Genomic DNA, 17,530 nt, shown 5'->3' with positions numbered 1-17,530 from the left:
ATGGAGCGCAAAGCAGTGACCACTTTACTCCAGTGTGTGACACACCCATAAATCTGCGTTTCGCTGTTTAAAAATGGAACAACGGAACCAGCACGGTTCAAGAGACCGCTAGTCACAACAACAATAAAAAAATTAACAATAAATTTTAAAAAAATAATCAAAGAGCAGCAACTCCAAGCACTGAGCCAGCAGGATCTGGTTTGGATGGGATTCTGGAAATGAAGTGCCCGGAGTCCAACAAAATCAGTCGCACTCACTAATCTGACCTCTGGGACACAACTTCTCTGGTGACAAGAGAAGAATTTCCTAAGCAAGAATACGAAACAGTATCAACAATTTATCAAGAATATCTAAAAATTACAAACTGCCCTCTTCACGGAAACCCTTTCTTAGATGCTTTTGCCTTGTATGAGTTTTTTTTATATTCTGAGCTATTTCTTTCCACACGTCCTTAGGTCTCGTTTCCCATTCGCACCTTCTAGGCTTGGAGAGAACAGCACATACAAAATGAAACTTCCTGACAATAAGTAGTATTATAGAATTACAGAACCAGAAATGGAAAACTCAAAATGAGAATTACATTTTAAATGATCTTAAGTAAATACGCTTCACTTGTTATCTAGCTCCTTCGGTCTTGATATCAAACAATGGAGACAACTGCTGTTGAAGAGCCATATAATAACAACGGAAGAGAAATACAAAGGAACTTTATTAAGTATATTCTTACCGACAATTTACTGTAGGCTTAAATTAAATTTTGGTAAAAGAGCTCCTTCAAAGCACTTTCAATAAATTATTTTTTATTAATTACGTTTAAAATGTCGCAGTTAATCTGCTTTTGAGGAAAATATCTTGCCGTTTTGTAAAAATATAACATTGAAATAGCGTATGAAGAGGAAAAAAGGTAAGCAGTGCAAGTACAGAAAATGAAATATTTAATGACTGCTCTACATGGAAATTTAAAAAAACACCCCACACACATAAATGGGTATTTAAATTTTTTTCTCCCTTAATAAAGTAATACCAGCATCCATTTCTATGATTTTTTCCCTCAGGAGTGTCCTGTTAAGCAAGGTACACACTGGAGGCGGGGGGGAGACCCGAAAGACCACAAAGGGAAAAAAAAATTCTTAAAAAAAAAAATCATTAATTTGTAGTCACCATGTTTTAAACACACACAACGCTCTCTGTTACTCAGTAAAATAAGAGTTAAGCGTCCAATGAGAAGATTTGCCTCTCTTCAAGAGCTGCATTCTGTTGGCCTACGGAAAATTAAATCGCAACATCTCAAAGTACATCAGTTTTAGAAAGGGCTTTACTAGCAAAATGAAAGCTTTGAAGTTTTCGGCACAAAAAAATAGCAGCAACCACCTATTCCCTCTGCAGCAACGCTGGGCAGGCAGAGAATCCATTTCAGTTCCGTTAATGAACTAGAACTCAAGCTTCTCTCCCGGTCAATCTGGAAGCAAACCGAATACATCATCTTAAAGAAAAAACATGAAACAGAAGTGAAGCGAAGGCAGCTTACTATCAGCAACCCGACTCACCATCACAAACCACCTTACCTCAGCCCACCAGTGCCCACCCACATTTAATCCAGTTCTGAAAGAAAAAGAAAAAAAAAAAAGCAGCTTTTAAAGGTCCGACAATTCTTTTCTCCTCCCTCTTATTCCCACAGGAAAGGACAGCGTACAAGTATCAAGAAATTGCTCTTCAGCCCCATTTCCCACCACATTGTCCCTCCTCTTTTACTTCTCCCTCCACCCTCCTTAAGGGGGGGGAAAAAAAAAAAAAAAATCTTTTAATTCATTTGTGGAACTCCTGGGTTGTGAATGTGGGGAAAAATCCATTTCAGCCGCAGGCTCCAAGATGAGCCTGTTCCGCTGGTTATTGCCCTGAACCTTCAACCACTGACGGCCAGAGCCTGGGGAGGGAATTCCGAACAGAATTTCTAAAAGTTCTACATGGACGAGGGGTGGGAAACACATAACCCACACCTTCCACTTTTCTAAATAAAAAAGAAAAATTAAAATAATTTTTTTTTAAAAAAAACACCACTTCTAAAACACACACCCCCCCCAAACAGGTAAGATTATCATTAAAAACAATACCGAAACTATAAACCCCTCCACTGCTTTCTTGCATGTTCTTACATGGAAAGAAAAAAAAAAAATCTGCTGAAATTGCTAAACATCAGCCAAACTCAGCAAACCAACACTATCTCTAACTGAAAATGCATCACCAAGATAAATGAACGCTTAATTGAAGAGTACTAATCACTGCTTAATGAAATGCTGAAATCACCAAGGAAGAATACAGTGGTCAAAGCTCCATTTTTTTGTTGCTCAGAGCTAACAGAGGTTACAACTCAGGCATTTTAAATATTTTGCAGCAATCATTATCACTTATCAAACCATATTTTCCAGAATATATTTAATTTTGGCTGCTCTTAGCACCTCTATGCTGTACTGGGCTTCTAACTTCGTTTTTATTTTTCTTTAAGGGGACACCAGACCCTCCTTTAGCATCCTCTTAACACAAACACATTTCTCATTCACAAAACTTCCCGATTCCACTTCTGAACAAACAGTGTATAAAGGGGCACTTAAACAGGGGCAAAAGCATCAGTATTCACAGAGAGCACAACAGCTCCCAAATGGAACAGCATCCCAAAATGGGTGTATTTTCATAATTTCATCCTAGTGTCTCAAAATTTTTCAGTGTAAAATAATAAGAACAAATACAGTTGAATTTGAGACACTATGAAGTTGTTACCTGTCCAATACAAAGTGAAAATGCTGCCGAAATATCATGTGCTGCTAAAATAAATATTAGACAGCTTAACCTCAAACATTCTTTTAACTATTTTGTTCCAACTGATCTTATATGAGTCCATAAGTTACTGCAAAAAGGTTTAAAACAGTATGTATAAGCTCTGAAAGAATACTGTTGAATAATTTAAATTTCACATTAGTAAATTCTGGTTTTACCTGGGATTGACTCAAATTATATGAAAAATACACAAAAGAAAATCCCATAAACTTGACATCAATTTACACGTGCTTTACAGTTTTCCTAGTCTTCCCTTTTCTTAATGGGACAAAAATAAAGACCGTTAAAATCCAAAGGGAAAAGAAACAAGTACAGTAACCAAAATAACTTTCTTGATGCAGGCTGAGTAAAGAAATGGACAGAGGGGCTTACATTTTAAAAGTTAAATTTATCTCCATGTTTAATTTGTTTGGCTTTAAATTACAACAAAGAAAACACTGAACCCCACAAAAGCTGTGCTGGCTATTACTAGAATAATCAACTATTTCATACAGTAAACAAAGCTTCAAAACGTAAAACAAAACATATTTAGGGACACATAATGAAAAAAAAACCACCCACACACAGTTCGTCGGTGAATACGGCTCAATCATCAAAACACATCTGGAGACAAATTTGCAGTAAAAACTGGATTTTCAGCCACTGGATTTTTTTCCCCCCTCTTTAAGAATTTAGCTTCAGTTCAAAACTCTTTCCTTCCCTCAACCAAAAGAGTATTTTCACCATGCAAAGTTTGTTACAGTTCAATTTAACCAAATATACTTCTTCAATATTGTCCCTAGATGCACTATACAGCACCACAGACAAGTGAATCTTTTCCTCCCCCAAGAGACTCAAGTTAAATAGCAATTTTGGACAGAAAAAGCTGCAGTTCTTGGATATCACAACCCCCAGAGAGCACTCAATGCCAAACACACGGGTAAACACCACCACAATTATCACAGCACTTCAAATAACAGGAGGAGGAGCTCAGGCATTACTCAGGTGAAAAGTCTACACAGGGAGAAAAAACACACATGTTGGTCCCTACCACATAGTGAAAATATATCACACAGCGAGCAAATTGAAACAACAAAAGTATTTCCCTTAAACAACCTTCCTAGGGATGCCTGACTCGTGTCCTCTGACAGTTTAGCAGTGCTGTTATCATACGCAAGGATAAACAGTATCAAAAATAACTTCAGATATTTTTATTAGGAATTTTATTTACGCTTATGATTTTGGTGTAAAAACTTACTTTTCAGACTTTAAGGAATTTTTAAAAGAAGACACAATCACATTATTCAAAGTTATAATATTGCCAGACAAGAGGCCATGGTTTCCATGTGATAAACCCAAAGCTGGTCCTTTCGGTGACCAACACTGGTGACATTCGGGATTATTTGTTTGCTGCACTTTTCAATACTCCAAACTGAACACGCATCATCTCACTGAGATCGGGGAAGACTCCGAGATGCTGAGCGCTTTTAAGAATGACAAAGTTTTGGAGTTTTAGTCTCTAAACACAGCCTAGACACAAAATTAAGTACTATTCAGAAGCATTTTCCTTTTTGATGAAATGCTTCTTGGTCAGTTCCAACATCTTTAAAGGATACTTTGGAAACTAGAGTACAAACTCCAAACATTTTGTACTTAATGCACAGTGCATGATTTTCTTCATAAATCTTCAAAGAACTTAGAGGAGAGTATGGTTACAAAGCCATGTACATACAGAACTGCACAAACACTTATCTGAATTTTTCCATTGTACAGTCCCACCAATGCACATGTCTATTCCTATTTTGCAGCATCAGGCAAGCTACCTCTATAAAAATCACATGTAATTTTTTTTTCCTACCCACATTCAGACCCCACTTGGGCTCAGTCTCACCATACCGGTGCAACCCTCCAAGATGCTGAAACACCTCCAGTAAGCGCGAGAGTCAACCCAGAGCTCCTGCGCCCTTCACGATTCGGGGGGACACAAAAACCCAGCGCTATTTCACAGCTGCACTGGGTCGGGAGCTTATTCCTGCCAAAGTTAATCCACAGAAACCAACCTCAACCCACACTTACTGCTTTTCCTTCTCTCTTATTCCAACAGGTGAGCAAAACACAAGAGCTACCGCGGCCCTGATGGAGCGGGGATGATGACCCCGGCATGTCCCAGCAAGGACTGGGACATGCCACAATTAATTTAACATATATATATTTTCTAAACCACACTTTAAATCATTTCACACGAGGCCATCAGCGTGGATAAAACCACTGCCAGAATATGACACAGAATCTTCCCAAAGTCAACCACAGGTTCAGGTAATCGCGACCTCCCTTTTTATAAGACAAACGCGTAATTTCCGCCTCGCTCTTTGATGGAGGGACCACAGACTTAAAAAGAGGAAACAATTACAGTCATTAGAATTTCACCCAAGCATGAGATTTAATCTCAGGCCACGGTCTTGCCAATGGCTGTGGGGGTCTCAATGGAGACAAAATTGCTCTGTGGGAAAAAAAAAAAAAAAAGAACAAAAATGCCTCGATGATGACATTAGTCAGCAAGAGAGACTGAGCTTTGTCTTCCATCCAACAGCACAGGCAAATACAAGGAAACCATTTTCCCTCCCCCTCTTCTTGAGCCTAAAAAGAAAATGCCAATAATTTTGTTTCTTTCTCCGAAACACAGTTTTTGCATGCTTTGGAAACTTGCTTCTCCAAAGCAATACGGGTAGAAGGGAAATCTTTAATGGGAGAAAAGTAGATTTAAGTGCAAATAAACATCTATGACAAAAAAAAAAAAAAAACACACCACACACACGAACACACATTCCCCCTTCCCTATCCTGGTTTTATTAATGGGATAGTCCTATCAACAATTCTTTAACATCTACAGCTTTTCCTTAGCCAACAGGTTCTCAAAAACCATTTCAAATTGTACTTATACAGGAATCATCTCTAAAATATGCTCACCTGCTCTGCAATACATCTAACGGGAAAAAAGTGAAACTTTGCTGAAAGAAAAATCGAGGCAAAGTTCCACAATTAAAAAGAGCACCTGAGATCTGAGAGTACCAGCTGCTCTGATGTGCCAACCATATGATACATCCCAAATAAGACACAAAACAAAGGAAAACTTTGGCACAGAAGGCAAGAAAGTGCTACAGTGGGTTGGATTAAATTCACTTTTCTGGCACTGCAGAAAAAGCAGATCTGCAGCCGACAAAACAATATTCAAGATCCTTATATGGTGTGAAGTAAAAGAAAATAAGTTTTTAAACAAAACCATAAGCCCAAATGAATCATCTGTTCTCTGGATTCTTATCCAGGTCAACTTCTCCTGTAAATCTCAAAATTCAAACTTTTATTTTTACCCCCCTTGTCTTCCTTTATCCCCACAATGCTCCTGAATCCAATTTATTCATTTTTGGTTATGTTCTCTATTCCATTTCCTTTTCTTTCACTATTCACCAACTTGTTCTGCTGTTACATTCAACACATACATATATTTGTTTGTCTGCCCACAGCCACCCCTAGTGCTGGTAATGCTGATAATTACAATCTAACACAGGATTAATCAGCTTAAGTTTGAAACAGAGATCATAATTCAAATTGGAAGCCAACAGTAACCATTTCATGTTCACTTGAAGAGATTAGATAGGCTGTGCAAGAACATTTTAGTAGAATAACTGATAAGGAGATGGGAAATAAGAATTATTGGCATTTACTCAGCCTGCAACGCTTTTTGGAAGCAAACAGTTTAAAGGAAGTACTTCAGAATGGCTATTTAATCTGAATTTTCCAGCTAGCACAGAGAACGTTTTCTCACAGAATGCACAGTATCTTTGCAGTCGCAACCCTCGTATGAGCTGCTCGAGTCTTTCTTTGCTGAAGCTCTCGCTCAATTTTGCTCCGTTATGAGCTGTGACCCACAGAACACAAAATAGTTGGGGATCCAGCTGGAAATTACCCCACGGAGCATCTGCCCTTGCTCTTCAGCCTAAGCCAACCTTAGGGGTCCCAGACAGAAAACAACTACCTGCCGCACCGAGAAACAACTTTTTATTCCGCTTAACGGACTTTTAACAACGACAACGTAGGGGTTCGGTTTGCTTGCTTCGCTAAAAGAACTGCCACATGTCTGCTTTACAGTTACAACCTAGAGTTTTCCATCTGCATTTTTGTTTTTCCAGGGGTTTTGATAAACAGTACTTTACAACAGTCGTCCAAGAATATATATTATTACTTCTAGTACCCCCTCCCCAAAAAAAGAAACATTAAGGAAGGTAAGTTCATGTCTCCATCAAGCCAAACTAGCTATTAAAAGTGGGTTCTGTACATAAGCAGCATATCATTCAACTTATATCTAGCATCTACAAATTGAAGACAACTTCTAAATCAAGCTGTAGAACAGATACAGTAGAACCTTATTAAGCCAGTTAGCTGATGAGTAGACCACTCAATTGCTCAACTGGACTATTTAGCAAGCACACATATCCATCACCAGGAAAAATACTGCTTTGAAAAATGTGCTTTACATTTATTTTGACAATGGTTACTTTAACTATAAACATGCTTCATGTTTTACAGCAAGTCGTTCTAGATTTTAGGCAGGTATTTCTGACTTCGCTACATTAGCTGATATTTAAAAAAAATCTAAAAAATGGATTAATAAAGCTTGACCACTCTCCCAAACAGCTTACAAAATCATTTCAAGCAACGAGAAACATGAAGCAAACGCAAAATGAAAGGGCGTGTGGTTATTTGATGAATGCTTGCGCACAGTATGATGGAACAAAGAAATCCTGGGTTTAAATCAATAGGAAGAATGATCAAACAGACTTCGCACCATTACAGCGCTCAGTTATTATGTTTTCCTGAGAAGTTGTCAAGTTTGTGTGTCAAATAACAAAGCGTGAATTAGCACAATTTTGTGGTATACCAGCAAGTACATACACAGTCACCCAAAAGCTTTGCAGAAAAATTCTCCGATACTAGCAAGAGACAATTTAACATTCAAACAAGGTTCAATAAAGCCACTCCTGCTTGCAAGCTACATTGAAGAATGAGAATTCCATTATAAATCACATCTTCAGAACAAGATATGCACGGTTTTATTTTTTTAACAGGAAACAGCACATTTCTGACAGGATTCTAACAAGAAGAGAATGTGATTATTCACTATAACTTTTGAGATCAGAAGATGATGGCACTTTGACTCCTTTTAAACTTTTCACCCCATCAAAGGAAAAGAAGAATCTTCCTGCTTTGCTCCCTAATATCACTGAAGAGTTGATAAATAGTTCAGAAAATTATTGAACCTGTGCAACTTTAATAGGGAAAGCAGCTCCCAGTCAAAAGAGGAGAAGAGGGCATAGAATAAAAGTCTAGTTTTGCTGTCACATCACTCAAAAAACATTAATACACATGGAAATTAGATGCAATGCACGGTAAACAGAAAGTTAGAACCATTAAAGTCACGACAGATAAAAATTCCACATGAAGACTCCTGTTTAAAGTGCCCTGGTACACACATAAAACCAACTCTCATGCTACTCTTAATCTCACCCAACAAACCCTGTATAACACAGATGTGATTCAAACCAGATTCAGTAGAACTACCTTGCTTCTGCTCAGTTAATAAATGACACGGAGAAACAGCGAAAGAAATAATTCCATATACTAAATTTCATGCTTCCCACATCTCCACTTGCTTTGCAGGTTAAACTAGATCAGCTTTCCATAAATGTAAAATAAAAACAATAAAATAAAAGCCATAGCCCTGTCTACATGGATGGAGTCATAGCACTCCCAGGCAACTTTGGCTGTTTCATCTTATGCGTTACTTGTATTTCATGTGACATGCAAGACAACACCCCATACGTTTTTATGGCTTAAGGTATATAAAAATCACTATGCAAATTATAGATGAAATAAGACTACCCTTCCTTAAAACACTAAGGATATTTTCTTTAGGAACGGGGAAATTAAGCCGCAGTTATGTTCCAAGCCCTCTCCTTAATGCTGTTTCTGTTGCCAGGTCACTCCATGCCCTGACCTGTCCCCCCCGTGTCCTCAGCCCCAGGTCCCCCTCGGTGATCAAACACTGCCCTCTGCTGCACTGCAGGGCTGCGACAGCGACATTTAGAGCAGCGATTATTTTTTACACCAGCTGCCTTTTCTTTATGCAGAGCTCCATAATTAAAGGAGTGCGTTTCATTTTAAAATGTCAAAATACTCCTTCAATTTGTCAGAGAAGCATCAGGTGCCAGCCAAATTAAAGTGAATTAAAAAAAAAAAGACACTGCTTGAATTTCAGGTCAAAGTGTTTTCATTTACAGAAATAAAGTTTATTTATTTGCAATTTTTAGATAAAGCTATGTCAGCAACGTACAAGCACCAGGAACCCAATGAGTCTAACAGGGTTTAGAAAACATTCGCATTGGTGCTCGTTGAACTCTCTTGAGAGGTGGTGGATGAACCATCCCTGGAGACATCCCAGGCCAGGCTGGACGGGGCTCTGAGCAACCTGAGCTGGTGCAGATGTCCCTGCTCATGGTAGGGGGGGCACTGGGGGAGCCAGGAAGGTCCCTTCAACCCAAACCATTCTATGAGAACTTCCATAACATCAGCCACTACATAAAGGCTCGTGAACATGAATTACATTATACGGGAGTTGTATTTTAATTTCTTTTTCCCATCAGCACAAGGTTCATTATTATGTTATTCTCACTTCAAGCTGGCAGCCAAAGTCTGAGACTCTCCAGTGATTTCTCTGACCAGAACAGTCACAACACAAAGCTCTTTCCTCCAGAGAACAGGCTTCCCTTCAACATGTGCTCTCAACAGCAAGAGCCTCCACATAAACTTAAGTCATCCAGACATACACACTTTTACAACTATAAAACTACTTGGTCACTCACCTGGAATGGAAAAAACAAGAACTGTCACATCTTCACAATGTGTCAACAAGCAAAAGTTGACACTGAGGGAAGGGTATTTTTAATCCTGAGTTTACAAACCTTCTTAAAAAGCTTACAACAAATTCAGCAAAATGACCAAACTGTGACAAAAATACAGGTTTCTTTTGTGTTATGTTAATCTTACAGATAAATCTGCGCTGACCGAATTTGAATGCCGATACAAAGAGCACATTCCACTTGATCTCCCAAGACTGTTTTCATTGTACTCATTTGCATCAGCAAGACAAGCTTTTGCTACGCTTATTTCCCCCTCCCCAAGCCCTTGTGCAAGTTCAAAAGTCTTGGCCCCTCCAACATATCAGGTATGAATTAATACCCCTCCTTAAGAGAACACAGCGGCAAAGTGGAACCAGACACCGACAAGGCCCTTTGCTTTGAAAGAAACTGCAAGGACAAACGATGACAATGAAGCTCTAGTTATAAAGTACAAAGGTCAAAGGTTCAGACAGGCATAAGGATTACAAAACTACAAGTTCATCAGAATTTCCCCCCCTGCCCCAGGTTTAGACAACCAGGGTCAAGCCGTAGCTTTCCAATTAAAACCCTACAAGGCGACTCCGTGCTTTGAACTTCATAAGGGGAAAGGAAAAAAAAAAAAGACAGCTTTATTTTTGAGAAGTTCTTTTGAGGACCCATCTCAAAAATCAAACAGATAAAGGGTGCCTGACAACAGCTCACCTAAAATAAACCCTGTGGTATATCCCTGCACGGCGGGTGGGGGAAGCCAGGATGAGGTAAATCATGTTCTCCTGCATTAGCGCGCTGACCCTTTGTAGGGCATGAAATTGGCCATCAGTGAGGCAAAAAAAATCTGCTACTGGTTAAACTACTTTGCTACGCAAAGTGGTCTTAAAATGAAATATGGGGATTGAATTTCTCCTGGAAGATTAAGTCGTACAACCTCTCCGCAGGCATCCCTCACCGTTGGAAAATCGCTCCGGACACACAGGTCTGCCACAAACAAACACCAAGGCAACTCTTATTTTACTTTGACGACGTTAACATCAGCCTCGTGGAAAATCAGAGTGACAAAATTTAACAAAAGCTTAAAAAAAAAAAATACCCTACAGGACTATAAGAGAAACCACCCCATCGTGGTGTGAAATTTTAACAAAATACCGCTCTCAATCTCTATAGCAATAGAAGCAAACAGTGATGATAAAAAGAGCAGTACCGCATTTTGCGGTCATTCCTTCAGTGCAGAAAGCAAGCATAAGGCTGACGTGGGTGCTTCTTACTGCTTGTGACAAGCTAAAGAACTGACGCTTAAAATTCAGTTATTCGGGTGTGTTTTCTCTATTTAGCAAGACAGCTAAGAAGAGCTAAAATACAGTATTTGTTGCACTACTTAATACAGGAGAAGTCCTGAAATTGTAAAATAGAGTTCTGTTCTTGCTGTTCAAAAAAAGAAAAAGAAATAGATGACATAGGCCAAGCCACACAGCTATCCACAACAACTTAATACCTTCCCGCCACACGAGACATACAAAGGTCTGCTGGCGAAGAATGAACCAGCACAGTTTAAATACAAGGGAAAGCTGTGATGTGCTAAGTCAAGTGCCTATCATTTATTCCACTCCAACCCTATCACATCTTCCAGTAAAACTTTAAGAAAGCATCTTGGGTAGAACTGTCCGCAACATTTTTCAATTCCCAGCACGCAGGTTAAAAAATGAAAACAAAACACACCACACAAAGTCAACACTTTTGATTTAACACTTGATATGTTTTGTTTTCAAGGACAAGCTTTGCAAGAAAAACGTAGCCACACAGAATGAAATACAACTTCCATTTTCCATCCATTTGGTTACTGCTCAAATATTCTGCATTCATTTGATCCTAAGGTATCGTCTCTAAATAAGCATCTTGTGAATGACTGAGAAGTATTTACAAGGTCAAGCACTACCTGGCATTGCAGGACAAAAACATAATACTAGATTCAGTCATGAAAAAATTCAGTTCAAGAACTAGCTAGATACAGAAATGTGTTAAATAATACTATTTCCCATTCTTTAATCTGCGAGCATATTTATCAGCTTTGTACAGCAAAGGAATTAAACTTTAGGGCACTGTGGGAACACAGAAAAGATGACACAAAGGATGGAGCCGGACCAGGAGACAGCCTGGGTCACCACTGATTTAAAAAAAGCTCCATGCACAAGACCAACATTCAAGAACGCTGTTTCAGAGCCCTCTGTTGTCACTCTGCGCTCCGATTCCTCATGTCCCACTCCCTTTCCCACAGCCCTCCTATCTCCAGTTTTACGGTGGGTTAACTCACACCTACAGCTACCACAGGACTTAATTTCAGAAGAGCAGTATTTTAAAGAGGCGTGAGAAATTTGAGGTGCAGAACAAACAAAAGATAAAGCGCTTCGCGCTCACGTTTTATTTTAAAACCTTACATACATAAAATCCGTAGTAACAGGGAAATCACAGGTTCCATCAAAAAGAAAGAAAGTTGTAGCATTCCCAATTGCTAAGAAAATGCTTGGAATAATGAACCCTCAACACTCATGATTAGGAAGCAGATGAAAACAATCTGAATTTTTAAAGTATCATTATCTGAGAGGCCTGGCTTTCCTTTTCTGAAGAGCTGGGAAAGTTGGCAACACTGAAATACCGACACCTAAACACTGAAGGATGTATCCTGTTATACAAGCTATGCTACACTTCAATCTGAGTTTCACCAAACCATGCAAAAACCGTGAACACTTTAATAGTCCCACAGGCACAGATCAATTTTATCATTAAGGTTTCACCTTTTAAACCTGGTTGTTAAAAAAAAAAAGCATCTACTATCAAGACACATGTACGCTATGAAGCATAAAACTGAAATTTCTAACTTTTCAAGCTAAGTATTAATACACCACTGCATTTTGTCTATACCCCTTTCTTAATACACAGAATTGCAGTAAGACACAATGAACAAATGTTTTCACTAAAATACGTAATCTGGTATCACTGGAACTAAAATAGCTTGACATGCTTGTGTGTCTGAATTGCTACCTATAAATAATCATTTCTGCTGGGAAGAAAACACCATCACACCACCAAGTCCAGTCCACTCTCCACATCTTCAGCGTGGCCTCTCAGTAAGGAAACCCGAATGTGGACAGCTGTGACTAAACGCTTTGAAGTTCTTCATAAAACCGACAGGAAGCAACAAGAAATCTATGTATTAAACAATCACCCCAGATAAGCATTAAAGAAATTATAAAAGCTGGTTTTCCAAGTTTTCCCATGTCTTCTTCATGAGGAACTTTACCCCACTCAGATTAGTTGTTTCTGGCACAACAGAATCCCTAACTACAAGTTGCTCTTCAGTATACCCAAGAAAAATTACCATTTGCCAAAGTAAACTTTGATCTTTAGCAGACAATCAGGTGCTTATGATTATTTAAGAGTGACAGCTGATTGTAAAGTACAAAAGACTACAAGACCACAAGTTTCTGGAATTCACCACACAGCAACTCCTCCCTTGCAGCTGCAGCCCATACGTTAATGGTACAGAGCACTCTGCTGCAGGTGAAACCAAGAAAGAAGCAAATGTTCATTATCCTGCCCAAAAGAAATACAAACAATGCAACGCAGTTACTGCTAACACCATTTGCAAACAAAACACCTGTTCAAAAGGGGATTAACTCACACATCATGAAAAGTAACTCGGTCTGAACCTCAGTCTGGCTGAGAAGGAACATCTACTGCATTACAAACCCACCGCTGACACTAAAGAGATGCCAGCAGAGGAAAGGCACAGAAACTGAATTTTCTGAGGTCCCTGTAGTTGCAGTTTCTCAGCCTGTGACCACTTTAAACAGCTGCGGCTCCAACATACTCCTAATCAAGCACCAACCACCTCCTAACACTTCTTGCAAGAGATGGAAGGGGGACATGTTATTTCTCATAGAACAAGGTGAACTACTTCAAAACGAGCTCCAACGCAAACTAGATTAAATTTCCAATATCACCTCCAAAGACTAAAATGGAAAGTTACCAAAGTCCCCAAAATTATTTCTAAACACAAGATTATCATGTTAGCAACTCCCAGTCTCTCCAAGAACACAGCACAAGCACATCCAAATACACCACAGCCTCAGGCACGGGGAACAACTCCTGACAGCTTTAGAAGCGAGAAAGAAGAAATTAATGTTGCCCTTAAATACCACCAAGAAAAAACAAAACTAAAACACAACAACAAAGAAAACACCACACGAAAAAGAACACACCACAACACCGTACGCTATGAAGAAAACTACTTTTAAGCGTGAGGAAACAGCAGATCTGACTGCCCGAAGAGCACCTGCAGAATTCACACAGTGCTATTTTTACGAGTACCGGTATTTTATTTGAGGGGCAGCTCCGAACAAGCGTCGCCCGTGGAAAAACCCGCCACCCCGGGCCCGGCCTCACACCGGCGCCCCCGGCCCGGGCAGCAGCGGCCCCGCTCCCCTCACACCGGGCCCTGGGGCGCTCCGAAGCACCGGGACTGCCCCGAGAAACCCGGCAAAAGCCTCCCGGCCCGCCCCCGCTGCCCCCCTTACCGCCGATGATGGTGCGGATGAGGGAGGCGTGCCCCGGGCAGTCCACCAGCGTCAGCTGCAGCTCCCCGGGCCCCGGGCCCAGCTGCGGCGGCAGCGCGGTGCGCAGGCAGGAGAAGCCCAAGTCCAGGGTGATACCCCGCGCCCGGCTCTGCGGCGCCCGGTCGAAGGCGGCGGTGGAGCCGGTGGTGCTGAGCGCCCGCGCCAGCGCCGTCTTCCCGCTGTCGATGTGGCCCAGGACACCCACGTTCACGTTGAGGACGCGGGGCGCCGCGGGCACGGCGGCCATGGCGGCGGCTGCACCCGCCGGTCCGGCCCCACAGCGCCCCTGCGGCAACGCGGACCCCGGCGCCGCCGTTCCGCCGCCTCGGCCCCGGGAAAACCCGGCCCGGCCCCGGGAAAACCCGGCCCGGCCCCGGTTCCAGGCGGGAGGAACGCGAAGTGGGAGAGAAACGCGGCCACCCCGTGTGCGGAGCGGCTCTGACACGCAGTGCGTGCTCCCACCGCCACAGGTATGAAGTGAAAGCCGCTAAAATCTGCGTCAGTTCAGCTTTGGGTCCTCAGCACAAACACGGAGCTGCTGGAGAGGGGCTGGGGGAGCCCCAGAAATGATCCGAGGCTGGAGCAGCTCTGCTGGGAGGACAGGCTGAGAGAGTTGGGGTGTTCAGCTGGAGAAGAGAAGCTCCGGGGAGACCTTCTTGCGTCTTTCAGTGCTTAAAAGGGGCCGATAAGAAAGATGGGGACAGACTTTTCAGCAGGGCCTGTTGTGCTAGGACAAGGGGTGATGGTTTTAAACTAAAGGAGGGGAGATTCAGGCCAGACATGAGGAAGAAACTGTTGCCCCTGAGGGTGGTGAGAGCCTGGCCCAGGTTGGCCAGAGAGGTGGTGGCTGAACCATCCCTGGAGACATCCCAGGCCAGGCTGGACGGGGCTCTGAGCAACCTGAGCTGGTGCAGATGTCCCTGCTCATGGCAGGGGGGCCCTGGGGGAGCTGGGAAGGGCCCTGCAACACAAACTATTCTAGAATTAACAACATATGTTCTAAAGAGTAACACAGAAAAGCAAAAGGTTGGCTGAATTCACAGCTCCTGGCAGCAGCCACACCAACCCCTGACAAGCAGCACAGACTCACCTCTCCGCAGGTTTCCTCCTCCACCCATCGCCTCTGCCCAGCCTCACCTACAAGGCCACCTCATCTAAGAGGCAATTAAAGCCCTCAACTTTGATGGCCACACACATAACAGCTGGTACTCCATCCCCAGGTGTGTGCTGGGGCTCATCGTGGCCAGGCCTAATTGCAGGAGGAGGGAGCCAAGAGCACGAGCTGCAGAGAGCACCTGGGGTTATTGTAGCTGCTCCTGGGACACTGGCACTTGGCTCTCATCTTGCCCACACTAATTACTCACCGTAGGGCTCATTAGCTCAGCCGACTCACTATCACAGCACACCTTAATTCTGCGGGCAAGGATGCCCCCGCCCTTGTGCTGCTGGAAGAACGGTGCTGAGATTTGAATTCAGAGTCGCATGGTCATTGCAAATTCACATGAAAAATCAGGTCAAGATTGGGATCCTTTGTTCTCCTTACACTTAATCACCAGTTTCTGGGTTTGCATAATTCATTTTCCTGTAAAAGTATATGTATGTTGTATAGGATGCTTCCTAAAAAATCTTACCTTTAAGAAATTAAGAATAATCAAGATTATTAACAGTGATGAACAGGTCTCCTGCAAACCAACACAAAAAAGGTAGATGAGCATTAGAAAGGCTGAGGGCAGGAGCAAATTTCTCTGGTTTAAGTCACCTGGCTCTACTGGCAACCCAGGAGGCATCCAGGGTCAAAGGCATTAGACAATAAAGCTTAACACAGAGCTCTGCTCTACTAAGAAGTCCCAAGTAGCACTTAAATGATAACAGCTGTTTACAAGCCAAGAAAACAATAGTGTTATGGACCTCCCACAGGTGTCCAAGTAGACTAGACCTGCACTATAGTCTACAGATTTTCTTTCTTTGAGAGCAGTGCTGTTACTTTTTTGCTCTCCCTATGCAGTAATATGTATTGCTAACAGCATTTAGCATTAACATCTGAATAATTAATGAGCCAGAAGTATAAGATGACTTCCCCAAGATTGTTAGCATCATGGATTTAGTTTTTAGGCTTCCAGTCCAAACTCCAGCATCTTTCTTACAAAGAAAGTTGCTCCATATAACACTTTCAATATGAAAGAGTTTGCAGAGCCTTAAAGCTCGCTGCAAATTACCCCTCCTTCCCAAACACACAGGTCAAGGTGACAGAATCAATGACTCGGTGACGGGGAAACAAACAGTTAGCAGTCATTCCTAGCAATGGGTGCTATTTGAGACACAACTATCTCCCTAAAGGAAAGGAATGAACTTGCAAGGAGTCCTGCCAGTGCTCTTAATGAGCTTGGTTAATCGTCTTTTTGAGCAGAATATTTCACCTTGTTGGGAGCTCTGTCATGGGAGCCAAATTAAGCACAATGTCACTTTTCAGACCACGTTCCCAGGCTTTGAATAGTTTCCTGTTAAATCATAAGGCTCATGCACACTTCGCTGCCCCGAACACTTCAATCTGTTATATCAATACATACTTGCAAAGCAAAGGGAAAGCATACATCCTTTCCCGTAAGAAAACACCCTACACAGTTACAGTCCACGCACATCCCTGTATAGTATTACCTACCATTCACTATTTTTTAGCATTAATTATTAGATGACTTCAGAAGGAAGAGGTGGGAAAAGATCTGATTCTAAGCAGAAGAGGCATTGTCCAGAAGTCCTCCCAAAACCTCTAAAATAACTGCCATTTTCAACAAGCTTTCACAAAGTATAGAGGCCAAAAAGCTTTTACAGCTCTTGTGAAAACTGGCAACGAGCTGAAGGAGGTTGGCGAAGGGCTGTGAGAATGGCCCACACTGTAACTACAGCAAGAGCTCAGGTGTGACCCATTTTGTTTGGACCGCCAGCTTCCCGAAGAAACAAAGAGCTGCATCCTGCTCATACAATAACTAGAGGGATACTGGACAGAACTCATGGTGGGGGGAATAATTATTTTTTTCTACGGAGATGTAAGGAAGGAAGATGAAATTCCATAGGAAAATTGATTGAATTCCACTGCTCACACAAGCAATGTAGCATTTCTTTTACAACCTTGCGAGTGACCTGCAGGAAGGAGGGGTGTCA

The 17,530-nt window shown here is 41.7% G+C and overlaps 1 protein-coding gene across 1 annotated transcript in view; it reads right to left on the bottom strand.

Moving 5' to 3' along the window:
- Positions 1-14,635, bottom strand: part of EEFSEC (eukaryotic elongation factor, selenocysteine-tRNA specific) — a 111,919-nt gene extending 97,284 nt beyond the window's left edge. Inside the window, exon 1 of the mRNA XM_065642914.1 lies at positions 14,333-14,635. Coding sequence (XP_065498986.1) covers positions 14,333-14,618 — 286 coding nt within the window. The 5' untranslated portion in view covers positions 14,619-14,635. The remainder of the gene's footprint in view (positions 1-14,332) is intronic.
- Between the last annotated feature and the right edge of the window lie 2,895 nt (positions 14,636-17,530).

The sequence above is a fragment of the Caloenas nicobarica genome, chromosome 11 (genome assembly GCF_036013445.1).
Source record: "Caloenas nicobarica isolate bCalNic1 chromosome 11, bCalNic1.hap1, whole genome shotgun sequence".
NCBI lineage: Eukaryota > Metazoa > Chordata > Aves > Columbiformes > Columbidae > Caloenas > Caloenas nicobarica.
The sequence above is the reverse complement of the archived record's forward strand: the minus strand, read 5'-3'. Positions and strand labels throughout refer to the sequence as shown.